General features: G+C 42.2%; 1 protein-coding gene across 9 annotated transcripts in view; it reads right to left on the reverse strand.

Annotated features, from left to right (window-relative positions):
• GPHN (gephyrin) overlaps positions 1 to 15,526 on the reverse strand; it is a 275,331-nt gene that overhangs the window by 132,736 nt on the left and 127,069 nt on the right. For all 9 annotated transcript variants that reach the window (XM_068162859.1, XM_068162862.1, XM_068162860.1 and 6 more), the window contains one exon: positions 5,038 to 5,130. In XM_068162859.1, the coding sequence (XP_068018960.1) occupies positions 5,038 to 5,130 (93 nt within the window). The remainder of the gene's footprint in view (positions 1 to 5,037; positions 5,131 to 15,526) is intronic.

Genomic DNA, 15,526 nt, shown 5'->3' on the forward strand with positions numbered 1-15,526 from the left:
TTCTCATTACAAAATAACTTGGAAAAAGAAAATATGCACAAAGCGACAAGAAGCTAAAATATGTTTTAAATTGAAGTTACAATTCAATTGTTTTCTTTTCCACAACAGATAAGTCTCTCACACCTGCATGGGACAAAAGTAGTTTTGTTTTCCCATTGCTGTACTTACACTGAGACAAGGCTTTGCTAAAGCTTCACTGGTCCAGGTGGAGCAGCAAGAGCAGGCAAAGGAGCAGTAATAATCCTAAGCATAACAGCTGAAGTCAGCTGCCTTTCAAGACTCTTCTAGTTTCTTTCCACTTAGTGGCTGGAAAAGCTGCTACAGAGCAGGCAAGAATCAAAGGAGAAATTCTCAGCTCGTTGATAAGTCTTAGTGTTAATGATCAACTCTTTTAATAGTGATTCCTTTTGCTCTTCTGGTGTGGCAATTCTGGTAAGTGAAGAGGGCGTGGTAAATTCTACCAAACAGAAAACTTAACCTCTCATGACACATGCAGAGAGGGCATTCTGTCTGCTTAGCTTTGGAGCATTTTGCTCATTCTGAGCACACTTTTTTTCCTTTTTTCCCTTTTTTTTTTTTCCTTCAGGAAAATGCTGACAAATAAGAGAGCTGCAGAGAACAGTGCTTCCTTTCCACGGGCCTGAGAACTCTGATGAAGGAATAAACAAACACACATACACACTCGGATCAAATGAAAACAGGCATGCACCTCAATGCACTTTAAAACTGTCTAGAAATACTGAATAATCAGCAACAACCAAAAGAAGCACTCATCGTTTTTCCAGAGCACTGGGAAAAGAGGAAGACTGTGAGGAAACATGTCTTGTTTCACAAGATGGAAAGGAGCTCTTCTGTGCTACTTCCGAAGCCTTTCAGGGCTGCCAGCTACCAGCAGTGTGGCTGCACTATTTGTGCCCACACATAATGACAGGGCTCAAGGGTGTCTAGCAGCTGACTTCTATTGCTATTAGCTCAGCACATCAACTTAGTCTTGTAGTGGGGTAAACAAGATCTGTGAACCACTCTAGGGTAAAAGAAGAGCTAGAAGACTCTGTTAGAGGCAGACAAGGGAATTTTTTTGATGTACAATTTTGCAGCAGGATAAATGTGAAAGCAGAGAAGACAGCAAGCTGCACAGAGCACCTGTGCACACTGTACTGTCCCTTTCTTCCTTGTATGGCCAACAGGAACTCAGGAAATACTCCACCTCAGCAGGAAACCTCATGATCAGTGTCAATGCTCTCACATGATGTAGTATTTTCACCAGCACATATATTATCATCAACATTCTGCAAGAACTGCAGCTGTTCACCACTGAAGTATTGTAGTTCCAAGGACAAAAAAAGGTTTGCATCTGGAAATACAAATAAAAGTTGCCCACATCACTGAACTTGGGCCAAATGTCAAGCTGTACTGCTCTGAGCTTACTAACCCCACTCAGAGGGATGAGGAACAGGGGATGAGGTGAGGGGGCTACCCCCTTCCCCCCCAGGGGCACAGAGCAGGCTGGGTTGCGCAGTGCACAGCATCCCCACGTGGTGCTCACTGCAGGGCAGCAAAGGGGCTGGCTGGGCTTTCTGGGACTTGCAAGACATATTGTAGTTTGTAAAGCCTCCTGACCCAGGTTTGTGTGTCTGCTCCCCAGTTTCCAGGCTGGGGTTTGTGTTTTCTGGGTCTAGTTCTTCTCTGGTACCTTTTCTCCTCTTTGCTGTTTTCCATTTCTGTGGTCTGATATCCCTGCAATAGATCAGGAAATTGTCATTGTCTCTTTTTAACTGTTTGCTTTCCTCCTTGCCCACTCAGAGGGGAGCAGGGGGGAACTCAGCTGCCAGCTGAGTTAAAACCAGGACAAGAGCCCTGATCTCTGTCCAGCAACAAACACTTCTGAAAGCAAAAAGCAAACTGTGTGAGCATTTCCAGCATGGATTTAAAGACCACTCCATAAATTATAGACAAAGTAAGATTGTTTAAAACCCCTACAAAATGAAGCCTACACGTTGGCTGTAGTCCAAATGCAAGCCTCCAACTGTCACCACAGATGAAGAATTCCAGCATTCACTAACATCTATAACACAGCTTCCTTCCAATTCATCCATCTTTGGGGGAATTTTGTTTCTTAAATAACCACATCTATTTAATTACTTCTATTCATGTAGGCAAGAAAGGGAAGGATATTCACACTTCCTAATTCAGCTGACCTTCACCCCTCCAAACATGAATCATAGAAACTAATGCAAAAGCTTCTGCCACCCACTGACTAGAGCAGAGGTGGGCAGTAAAATCAGGTGAAGAGACCTGAACTAATCTGTTCTATTATTAAGATAAAAGTCATTAGTGATTGAAACAAGTGCAACAGCTTGGGATGATTCTGATACAGTGCTCAAAGGGCACAGTTAGAAGGAAGCAGCATAATTTTCTTTGAAAAATCATACATTTCTGAAGCTCAGGAAGTTGTTTTTGACAGTTACACTATGCCAGGCACTCCATTTCAGTGTCATCAATAACTGAGGTTTTCAATTAACATTCACTCTTTGGCCTGGCAATTCTCTTAGGAATTAACTTTACCTTCTACGGTACAGTACCAATTATGTATCCAGGCTCAGAAAATAGAGAAGAGGAGTATATTTTCTAATCAAAAGGGCAGGAGGATTAAGGAGAAGCAAGACTGAATCATTCCAGCTGAAATGTGACCTGAGGGCCTATTCACACAGGACAAATGCTACAACATCTTCCTGTACCAGATCCAACTATGAGCAGTTATACAACCACAACCTCTCAGCAGCACAAAGTCACAATCACACAACTTCAATACCCCTTCAGTGATGAGAGGACAAAGACCACACATTGAAGAGATTTAAACCACTTTCTACATCACTGCAGGCTTTTCTGAAGGCCTGCTATTGCACACTGCATGTTGGCATCATGGCTTTCCCAGTCTGAACTGGCTCTGGCATTAACCTGACAAACAGAAAAGACAGAGCCTAAGCTCCTGCTTCTTTGGAGGTTTCTGCCAGGACACTTACTAGCAAACTAATTTTCTTCCCTTAAAAACATTTGAGTGAGTGATCAAATAAAATCTCTCTGTAGAGCAAACCTAATCATTGCCACTTTGTAATAAAAAATGGGAATCAACTTCTCCACTGTGGCTTAATCTGGTCTTGCAGGTTAATCCAACTGAAATGAGTGAAACGTGAGTAAACACTGCCCTACATCAATTCTTTATAGGTATGGGAATAATCAGACAGTTGGCACACTTCTCTGTGCCTTGGCCAACCAAAGCCTTGTGCTGCTATTTAAAAAGGATGCATATTTTTTTCTGCAGTGCAAGTTACCAACGATTTTGCCATCAGTGTGGTTTTATTATGCAGTCTAAAGACACTTCAACAACTTAGGTAATTTTTAAACACCTCACCGTAACGTCAAAACTACTCAAATCATCACCACCTGTATCTATTCCTTCGCGTAGCAGCCACGTAGCAATGTAAAGAAAGCACCAGGTGCTTATGTGCAGAGTTGTCATCTGCTGATTCCTTGCCCTAAATGCTGCTAGAGAATCTGTGGCTAAGTTTGGCACTGGCTGCAACGCTTCCTCTGGCACATGCTTGACTCTGCATAAGAGTAATAAATCAGGAAATCAAAGCAGAAATTCTGCTCTCCTTTAACACAGTGCTGGGAATACAATCTCCAAAACCACTGGTTTGCAAGTAAGAGAGCAGTTCAACCAAGATGCTTTTCACTCCCATGTTTTAGCACAGTGAATCCCCGCACGCTCAGTTTCACTGGCTGGCACACTGTGGGCATCTCGTACTGCTGCCATCTTACGGTACCCTTAGGTTTTAGTTGCTTGAGGTTTCTCGTGGATAGCGTAAAAACATCAAAAGTAACATAGAGAAGCATTCCCTCTACCTGTACGTTGAGTTATCACATCACAGAATCACTGAAAGCATCCCGTTGGAAGAGGCTTCAATGAGCATCCAGCCCAAGCTTTGACCCAGCGCAGCAGGGTCCACACCAAACCATGTCCCTGTCTGTCATACAATAATCTACAAAATATTTTTGCATTCCAAATGGAAAAAAAGTCAAACTGCAGCCACAGCTAACAGAATGTATTTGTAAGTAGAAGGCACTGCAGGGATGTTACACTGAACTCAAATCAACTCCAAGTTCAAAGTCTAAGCAACTGAAAACTTTCAAGTAGTTAAGAGAACTCTAACTCTGTGAAATCACCCAAAAAAACCCACTTCAGGCACTCAACATGAATTCTGCCCTTAAGTAAACATAAGCAAACAATCAAAAATAAAAAGTATGTGATTTTAAAAGACCATAATAATCTAATTTGGAACTATTAACACCAAAATACTTCAACAGCAATTACATGGTCACTGAATAAGGCAACTCATGCCATGAGGCTATTAGGTTGTTTTCTTGCATTGCTTTTTTTACCTTACCTTAGCTCCTTGCAAGTGGAATGTGAGCAGACTTCCTGTGCAGTTTTTACACTGGAGATTACCTCCATCTCTGTGCCTGTTTAGCTTCTTTTGACCATGTGCTGTCAAGCAAAGGAACTGCAACTTTGTGCAGAAGTTTTCCCCCTATCTCCCACACTAACCTGTAGCACAAGCTGTCAGTGCAGCAGCCTGCAAGGGAGAATTAAAGGTCCCTTTTTATCCTGCTTTTCCTCGGCAGGGACACACCAAAAGCTACATTTTTGCTTAGCGGGGTTGCTCTGCAGTGCTAAAGAAAATTACACCCAAAAGTCATTTGAAATTTGTTTTGTAAGGGGACTGGAAATCCACTATACTGTGCCACATTTTGGTTTGGAAACTGTTTTGGGTCAGAACCCAAGCTCAGAGTAATTCTCTTGTGCTAAATTCCCTATTGCTCTTTCTGCTTCCAAGCTGTGTATCCCTTGACCTGACCAGAGATACTGCAAATCAAAGATACAGTGGAAATTTCAAACCAGTATTAGCCCCCTCCCCCAGACTTATACATTTCTACACCAAAGGGCAGATGTTTCTTATTCCAGAACTCTCTCACCTCTGGAGTGACATCTCGCGGCGCAAACCCTGTTCCTCCAGTGGTTAGAATCAAATTAAGTTCCTTTTCATCACACCAGTCTATCAGCGTCTCCTGGAAGAGAAGAGGAATCCTGTCAGATCTTAGCAGCAACATGTGGGAGAGATTTATCTCAGAAGGCTTGGAATGTCTGAACACCAGAGACAGGCACAGCACAGACAGGGAGCTGCAAAATCACTCCTTTGGTGTTCTAAAAACTACTATTTGTAACCAATATATGACAGACAATTCAAGCACCCATCAAAATGTTTCTGCAAATGGGAACTGAAATTCTGTTCTCCAACTCTTGACCTGAAATGGAAAACAAGAATTCAGTTACTCATTCATATCACTGTTCATTGTGATTTGGAGATACAAATATAGTGCTTGGGCATGATAAGAGTTTGTGCATCGAATTCACATGACACAGGGACTTCAGGCTCTGTGCTCCACTATTCAGTAGCCTGAAAAAAAGCAAAAGCCACCTACTTGCAGTTTCTCTAGTAAAAGACAGCAACACAGAGGATTATAACCTTCTCCATAATCCCTACAGGATTTCTGTAGGGCTGTGTATACCAATCCCAGAGCTGGACTAAGGAAGCCTAACAAACCTGTCAAGTCTATTTCATGATTTAGAGTGCTGGAGCACTCATGCTACAGAAGTGTTCACTTTGATTTGCATTCATTCTGTACATTTTTAACTGATTTTCAAGTTGTGGTGAAAATCACACATCAGCAGGAAATTCAGGTGGTCTCCACATGCCTGTCATGTTCCCTTCACATTCTGGCATGGGCTAAGCGACAGCAGAACAACAGCTGTGTGGAGCTCAGAATAAGCTGTGTTACACAGTGAAGCATCCATCTGCAGGAATCACTTAGATCAATTTCTGAGCTATCATTATTCTAGCAAAGAAAGCTCATGCTTTGAAAAAGCTTAGGGCATATTTATGTTTCTGGCATGTTACATTGGGAGGGAACTCTTCTGGTGACTGCTAGCTAGCAGCTTTGTATTTACCATGAAGTCAGAGCGGAGCAATATGCTGATCAAAAAGCTTAAGAAGGTACAACCAATTGAGATCAATCCTCATGGGTATATTCTGCAGGCTTAGGACTCTGTGTAACTTCCAGCTAAGAGAAAGCTCAACACAGCCTCTTCCAAAATGCAGGCAGGATAAACCTGTGCCAGCCTGCAAGCCCCTCCTGTAAATGCAGCCAAGGATCACTTGAAGTGGCCAAGCCTAAGGTTCTATCTTACTGCTTAACCTATTCCTTCCACTTCCCCTTTTGTATTGTCTTGTCTTTATTAAAACTGCATCCATCCTTTCACTCTGCCCCTTTGGAGGACAGTGCTCTGCTCAGCTGTGCTGTAAGCTACCAGAATTTTCTGGTTATATGACCAGATGGAGAGCACATGTGTCTGAGACCTGCATAAAAATTAATTAACAACTCTGACTTCTACTTACATCTTGGGAAAAAAAGGGAGTCACAGCAGTCAAAAACACTGTAAGCCATCTAACTGTTTGCTTCAATCACATGCAATTTTATACCAAGCTTAAATATTTTGAAGAGGTGGCATCTTCCCTTTTGTCATCTAGAAACAGGTGTGCCTTGGTGTCAAACAGCTACAAACTGCAGAGCACACTTCAGAGAAGGCTGGGGGGAAAGCTGTTTGGCAAAGTTAGGGCTTAATATTGGATATAATTTGTAAGTGATACCACAAGCTAAAACTTGGCAGCATAAAACAGATGGGGGAGGTTTTGTGATTTTGATGGAAAAATACCCATGACTGATACTCAGCTTATTTGCTTTCCATCTAGTCCGCAAGACTCTACCCCACAAAACATTCTCACTGACATTTCAAGCATCTAGAAAAGCAAGCACCACTTGACCAGCTGAGCACAAGACTCTGCTGTTGCCAGCAGTCCAGCTCGGTTCTCCATGGGCTTTGCATGGAGCTGAATTTGCTGTGTCTTCAAACAAGAGTTCCTCTAGGCCAGAGACCAGATACTTGGCTTTACTGCAGCCATGCAAGCAACATTAGTATAAGACATTTCAACCAGAAAAAGTGTCATTGAATACTTTTGGTGCACCTCTCTTCTCTTGTTTCAGTGCTGGTAAGTTTTCAAGGTAAAATGACACCAGTCAACAGGTTGTGCACATCACTGTCCTTTCAATCAATGAAATTATGCTGGTGAAAACACCACTGTAGAACTACTACCAATGTTTAAGAAGCCAGAACAAAACTACAGCGCTCCAGGAAAATAACCTACTAACACAAAGCTCAATTTTTAACAATTAATATCCTAAAGCAAGCTTTATATCAGTTCCTTTCTAGTGTCAAGGTAGACAAGGAGTAATAAAGTCATTACAGTCATTTCCTTCAGAGACATTTTTACTTCACAAGCGCAGAACTGTGATTCCAACCTGTTCAGATGTCACTGAAGTCCTAGAACAACTAATTAGCTTTTTGCTGTTGCACAGAAATAAAATGTCAGCCCAGCTGTCTCCTTAAGATTTGGATTACATGTGGTGCCACGTCGTCCTTACCTTTTCTTTGCATTTTATCTTTTAAATGCATCTAAGTTTCTCCCATTTCAGTAAGAAAGCTTTGGGTATAACATACAATTTATTTCCATCTCAGGGTCCAAACAGTTCTTTTTTCAATCACTCCCAGCTTGAAATTACTGTTAGCCTTCCTGTGCACCACCCAATCTTGAACTTATTTCAGTTATTTCACTGTTCATCAAAAACTTTGCTTATGATCTGTTTGAATTTGACCAGTGTCGATTTTACCAATGCAGGAAAATCCTGCCTCAAGATTTTCCCCAAGTTCTTAGTTTCACATATGAATACAGTGATTTTAAGGCCATTAAATCATGGCAAGAATGCCCACAGTGTGTGGCACAGTGCAGAGACCCCAGGTTTATTGCAGAGACAGGCTTGCAAATTGATACAGGCACTGTCACATGAGGACACCAAGTCCAGAAGCTGTGCAGATGTGTCCTTGTGGCATCACACCCCAGCTCGAGCTGCCTGACATTTCAGAGAATGGCCATAACCTGCACAAACATTTTCCTGCTCACAGAATGCACAATGCTAATAGTTAGCAAAGGTTTTCTGTACCTGCATTAACGTATCACCCTCAGCTCTGCCAGCAGGTGAACAGGAAAAGCAGAGGGGATTCCTTGTTCGAATTAAAGGACCAGTTCCCTGAGTTTTGGAGATAACTGGGGTCAGTGGATTACTTACATTAGTCATTTTTTGCAGTCTTGTGCAGTAAGATCTTATTACAATCACATTCTGGTTTTGTCCTTGATTGCTGCTTGACTTGAATACTGGAGCAGAGCAGTTCTACAGGTGTGCTTCCCTCACACCTGTGACAGGAGCACCATTCACTGACACGATGCTAGGGAGCCTGCTATTAGCCAAGCACTGAAACCCCAAAAGGCCTGCAAGGCTCCTCCAGTCCTCTTACTGCTACTGTACACTGCTCTCCCACGTAGGTATTGAGACTACGACTAATGCCTGTGAATTGGAGCAGAAGTGCTACAAAGCAAATGAAAATGGTCACTGTGGATCAGGCTAAATGTCTACACAGGAGAGCTGAGACCTTGGGAACTGTCCCCTTCCTGCGATGCTGCAGCAGCTATTTCTTTTGGTTCCATTTCTGCCATCACTTTGCTGCAAGAGTGTGACAACAGTCCCCACCTGCTTTACACTCCTTCAGATTGTTATTCTAGTGCTTCTTCCTGGTTTAACACCATCCCTTCTTTTCTTATGCAGATGTCACCTCACAGTACAAGGGATGTAAAAATCATCTCAGTACAAATACACTTTTCATGCACCTCAAGCACTGGAATGCGATGTGCACACGGCTACCATTTACAAGATTGATTAGGAAAGAACAGTGCAATGCTAACACGAATACAAACAGACAGGACTGATCAAAGACTCCATACATAATTCCTCCATTCTGTATTCAGTGCTGAAATTGGTTAAATAATGCTGTAATTAACAAAGATGTTTGGTATTTTGGCACACATTGCATTTTTCTAGCTTTGCCTGGTGTGCCACATTAATCCCATATGGAGGGGCATCTAAGATATGTTAACACTGAATCTAAATTGCTGAACAATTACCAATTAAATACAGAATTTAATTATGAAACAACAAATGTTTCTTTACATGGGATTTTAAAACAGAAGCAAGCTAGCATAAGGTGGTTTACAGATATGCACACTAGCCAGAAGTTCCCCAAACAGCTTTGTGTAACTGCAAAGATCATTGTGGCTTCCAGGAAAACCTACTGATCATGCTTAGGAATGCAAAAGTCTGCACAGAGCTTCTCAAGACTGCACACTGGTTGAAATGAAGCAACTTCTGTATTTGCAAACAAATCTTGTTTACTCTAAGACAGTATGTTTAAAAACCAAGAAAGCCACACAAAAACTCATTCTCAAAGCTCTTCCTTAGCAAGCCAAGTGAGAATTGTCTAAAGAAGCTCACTTAAATTTAATTTCCTGCACACTTTGCATTCTCATGCTGTAACAGCTAGAAGGGTGTTCGAAATTATTCCCATTTAAGAATCTCTAATATCATCACAGTGAAGAAACTGTAGTGAGTGAGATTATGGAAAAATACCTCAAAGAAGTGCAAGTCTGTACGGCCGTGGCGTGCTAGGAGACCTGGATGGCATTTTGACCACTGAGTTTCTGGGATATGCAAAGTGGCACAGTGAAATCTCATAACAACCTTTACTTAGCCATGTGGCTTAACTACTCCAGACCCCAGCTCACTAAATATTAACCCCAAGAGCATGGCAGGAAAGCCTACATGACTGCATGAGTCAGAAATGCACATCACAGCACACAAGCACAAAACAGGGGAAAAGAAACAGAAAAGCCAAGGGTAACCAAATTACTCCTCAGCGTTGATTACTTGGGAGTTGGAATCCTCTCTACTCAGCTGACCATGGCTTGCCTATTCCTTCAGAGGGGAAAGTGAGCACTGAGGACTATTTAAGGTGAATAATCATAAAGCAAAGGTAGTGAAGGCAAGAATGACTTCAACATTCAATTTGAAAAGCAGGTTGAGCCTTAGACATGTTACTATGTTTTTAGAATTAATTTCTTAAGTTTTACCCTGTTCTTGTGAAGATTTGGTTTATTGTACTCACCACCTCTCTTACTGCTTGAAAGCTTTGCTGAAACTAGAGGCATGGTAACATGCTTGCATGAGGAGCAACAACTTTGCAAATAATCATCTTGAAATTATTTAAGAAAATCAGAAAATAAATTACAAAAACACCACAAAACCACACTCAGCATTCTCTATTACCTCAGCCCCTTTGTCTTTCCCACACCAACAATGGCAGAAAGTAAGAGAATGTTAGGATTCTACTCAGAGTAATCCTTGCAATCAAAAGTCCAGGATGAAATGCAGTGCATCTCTTCACCACGCCCCGAGAGACCCTTTGAATCTTTTGGATTGCACTTGGCATAGTAAAGATTCTACAGATCTATTTCCAGCTTTAAGCACCACACTCATGTAGCACTGCTGCTTTTTAATGACAGGTGTCTGAGTGCTAGGATAATGTATTAAAAGAAACCATAACAATGCAGCTCTTTTACTGAACCTCAAAGCTGAAGAAATAAAGTAATAAAAATGTGTTCTAGAGATGGTTTATGTTTCAGATGGAAATCAATCATAGGCGTTTTCTCCTTGAAACAAACTGCAGCTATCAAACATTTCAAGGCTCAACACACTCCGGCAGCCTTTAACTTAACTGGTTTTGAAGTACTTCACATTCTAAAAGCTGCTGTTCAGGATCTTAAATGTGACTCCATACACTCAGCTGCAGTGGTGTAAGACGTCATTTCCTTTCACTTTCTAAATAATTCTACCGCTTGTGTAATTTACAGTTTTGGTGCAGTTCTCAATGGAAATGACAAATTGAACAGAATGGTAATATTCAAGTATGTAAAAAAGGCTAGGGTGGGGGAAAAAAGAACAGAGATGAAGCCACTAGAGAGACAGGGAGCTGCTCAGCATGCTGCAAGCTGCTGCATGGAGTCCCCTGCGTATGGTTGCTCATGCACATCATCCAGAGAGTCGATGGATGGAAGTGGTTTGAAAATGAAAGCTACTGCTTTACCTCTGAGAATACAGTAAAGAAAATTACCTACCAAGGGAGGCTGCTGTACTTTGAGATACTTAGTCCATACATATACTCTAAGAGTGGGTGGGCCGGTGGCCTGCCCCGGGTGTCCTGGGAGGCTGCTCTAGCTCCTCCCCTGGTGCTGCTGGAGGCCTGAGATACAGGGCAGAGAGCATCCGCCACCACTGCAGCTCCTCTGAAATGCACAAGCAAACCTGAAAGAGATTCAGAAAGAGGGGAAAGGCAGGTAGGAGACTCATGTACATGCAGACTGCATGTCTCAAAGAACACCAGTTACTAATCAGTAACCTTTCTTCTTTGAGTCTGCATGTACATCCTTACAGTGACTCACTCTGAACAGTTACCTTTGCCTTTTGCCACCCAGGAGAAGGCCTAAGGACTCCCACAACCAACTGCAGCATCCTTCCGCTAAAGGATCCTTTCAGCCTAACGTAATACTGGGTGAAAGCCAAGGCAGAACTCCAGGTGGCCCCATGGCAAATGCTCAAACACCACACACAGGGATACTGTTTGCCCAAAGATCTCACAGAATTTGCTTTGGCAATGGAAGGGAAGTTCCTCAAGCTCACACAGAAAGCCATCTGAATGACTGTTGTGTGAAGTTAGCTGAGCTTCTGGGTACTCCCACAGTGCAGCAAACAGAAACTGAAAGACTTGCGACGAGAAGGTACAAAGGCTTTATGAAATCATGAACGTTAAGCATAAAATTTAAAGAAGCATAAGATCTGGCAATGAGAACTGGGGGACTAACTAGAAGTCATTTCAGATGACTGGAGAACAGATCTCTGCCTTTATGGGGACAGTATGCAAAATGGCAGCCACAAGGACTCATACTGCAGCAGCTGGCTGAGCAAACTCACCAGGTGGGACCCTTCCACAACCACAAGGAGTAAGAATTTAAGCGCTTAAGAGGGGAGAAGGAGTCACTGTAACACAGTGGTTTAATGACCACTGGAAGAGCAGGTGAATAAACTGGTTTCAATGAAAATCCAAACTTTCTGATGTAAAGTGTAATTTCTGTCTTATAAATTACTCTAAAGAGAGTCAAAAGGATCAAATATTCCAAATTTGACTTAACTCTGCTATTAAAAATGGAAGTCTGATAATCACTGTGGGATTAAGAGTTTACATGCTACCAAACTGGGAGATGAAGCACCGAACTAGCTGCTGGATTTACAGCAGGCTCCTGAGTTTCCAGCCCCCCTGATGTACTGACTACTGAGAAGCACAGGCCCCTCGGGAGATGGATTCCTCCTGAGCAAAATTATTTCCATTTTGTTGCACATGTAAAGGTCATGGACTGTTTCCTAGTCTGAACAAAAATGTTCTGTATGTTCAAGTAACCAAATATGTTTTTACACTTCAGTGTGAAAGGACTGAAAGATTCATGTGTCTATTGGCCTAAACAATCAACAGGAGGAAAAAGGCAGAATGACTACAAGCTCCTAAATTCCAGATATTCATACTGTTCCAAAGCCAGACACTGCTTTTTCTTGACCACAGCAGAGTAAAAGCATTGGTAGAGAAGCACAGATCTGCAAGGCATGGAATTAAAAAGACATCTCCCTACCAGCTCAGGCGCTCTTCCCCTCTGGAGAAGAAATCTTTGTTCTGAGCATCAGTGTACGGACACAGAACAGCACTGCACTTTTGCTTAGCATAGTCTGCTACAAGAGGCCCCTCTTTTACAATGAAGGACTCACCCTTACTGCCATCTCTACGTATTTTTAGTGGGTTCCCTTACCTGCTGAGAGTTTTAAGATCACTATCACCTCTAACACCTAATCACAATGCATAAATTAAATGTAAGGTGTTTCCAGTGACCCACACAACACGACAACTAACCGTGTGACCTTACTGTGACTTGGGATTGTCCCAGCACTGGTCAGAGAGTTTGAGAGAAGCATTCTTTTATCCTAGAAAAGCCAACCAACCTAACAATAAAATCTCTTTGCTGAAAAAATTTAGATGGGAATCATCTGTGCCCATCCTTCTACCACAGTGTAAAGTTTAAAAGTATTTGTGGAGAACCCTGAGTGTTTTGTGTGAGCTGATGGAGAAAGGATTATCCTACATATCCCTACACATTGAATCATAGAATTGTTAGGGTTGGAAGGGACCTCAAGGATCATCCAAGTTCCAACCCCCCTGCCATGGGCAGGGACATCTCACACTACAGCAGGTTGCTCACAGCCACATCCAGCCTGGCTGCAAACACCTCCAGGCATGAGGCTTCCACCACCTCCCTGGGCAACCTGTGCCAGTGTCTCACCACTCTAATGGGGAGCAACTTCTTCCTCACATCCAATCTGAATTTACCCATTTCTACTTCTGTTCCATTCCCCCCAGTCCTACCATTACCTGACACCCTCAAAAGTCCCTCCCCAGCTTTCTTGTAGGCCCCCTTAAGATACTGGAAGATACATGCTACATGTGAGTATGCAAAGATGTCTATTCTTGCCCAGGAAAAATTACTACCAGAGACAAAGAAGGAAGAAATTACAGAGTACCATTTTCAGATAGTAAGTGACTTTCCATGTCTAATAACCAATGCCAGATTTAGCTACCAGAAGACAGCAAAAAACATTGGAAAAGAAGCCCCTTCATCCAGAACTAAGCTGTGCCCTTTACTCCTTTACTGCTCCAGTATAAGGAGAAGTAACTGCTCTGCTGCAGTCCTGTGCCAAGGATACACAAACAACACAAAGAAAGGTGTGTGCAAGAAAGAAAAGATTGGAGGATTGGGGAACTGAGGAGACTGTCTGCACCTCTCCATTATGGGTTGAGTAGGAGTAATCCTGGCGACCATGGAAATGATTCATCAGAGGGATAAGGGAATAATAAAATCAGCTGAGATTCACTGATGGTTCTTAATGCAAACAAGATGTTGGCAGCTGTTGAAGGACATGAAAAATAAGTAACTGATCATTACAGAAAAATACTCTTTTGCCTGCAAGCTCTTGCTTTGTTCTTACACAGAACATAATAGAAAAGGAATAGAATGAACTAGCGATAGGTGCCTTGCTGATTAGGTTATTGTTTATTCCTGAAGAGTGGAGTACAAGCATCCAAAGACAAAGATGGATTGAAAGAACCTTCTGGCACTTACAAGACAATCCATTACTGAACTAAAAAGGCCCTTTTCTTCAAAGAGAGGACCTTTGCAGGATTCATTCTATGCAGAATCTCTCCAATAGGCCTGAGGGATTATAGCTATTACACAATGCTGAGTGAAAGTAGAATTTGATGAGCTATCTTCTGCTTCCATTGAGTACTAGGTGATCCCACTGCAATAAAATATTGCAGCTGATTATTCCACTCAGGAGAAAACTGATGAATAACGACTAAGACATATGTCTTTCCCTAAGAGCCAAAACTTTCTGCTCATTCATCTTTTGCAACATCTCCCTTGATACACACTACAACCAATTGTATTTGGAGTCAGGTATTAATAAAAGGCACTCAAAATCCTACACACATTTCAAAATCACCTTTTCAACTCTTTGTGCAGCTGGTATAAACGAAGCTAAAATCTACCAGGATACTAAGGTTCAAAGATGCCTTTATGGGTAGTGGAAATCTCTCCTGAGAAATTATATGCAGAATGTCAAACAAGCTACAGCATTTGGGCAGAGTTCTTTCCATTGTAATCTCCAATTTCTAAGGTTCAAACTTCTCAGTAGCTCTTGTGCTATACAGAAGGAAAGGCTAACACTTTGGAATGTGGCAAGGGCTACACATATACAATAAAAAGAAATGTAAACCCTCCTGAACTGACTGAGAGAGAGACAACTTTGTAAGCAATCTGCCTAACTTGACAAATTTGGTGCAAAGGGACAATAAATAAAGTCATTGCTTCACAGAAGTGATGTAGCTCCACATATTCTCAAAACGTTACCAAAGCCATGCAGGCTACTCAGACACGAACAGAGTTCAAAGCAACACAAGAAAAGAGCTGGAAAGGCCACTTCTAAGCAGAACCGCTCACAAAACAAATGCTAAGTAGCACTGTCAGAACAGAGACTGCCCTTAGCCAGCAAAACAAAAGCAATCCCTAGGAATGTTTGCAGCCATCAGACCAAGCCTCCCAGCGCTACCGAGAAAGTCTTTGTGTATTCAGGCACACTTTCCAGTCCAACAGGCTGGTTCTATCTGCAACTTTGCTTCTGTGACCGTTTCCAAACAAACACTTCTAATGACACAGTAGAAGGCACTGGCACCGGGCAGTCATCTCTACAGGTACTCTTACCACTTCCTCTGGAACCAGCAAAGGCTTTACTAACTGTTCTGGCA

The sequence above is a fragment of the Melanerpes formicivorus genome, unplaced genomic scaffold, assembly GCF_026170545.1.
Source record: "Melanerpes formicivorus ecotype bairdi unplaced genomic scaffold, bMelFor1.0.p_v2 SCAF_68, whole genome shotgun sequence".
In the NCBI taxonomy this organism is placed as follows: Eukaryota; Metazoa; Chordata; class Aves; order Piciformes; family Picidae; genus Melanerpes; species Melanerpes formicivorus.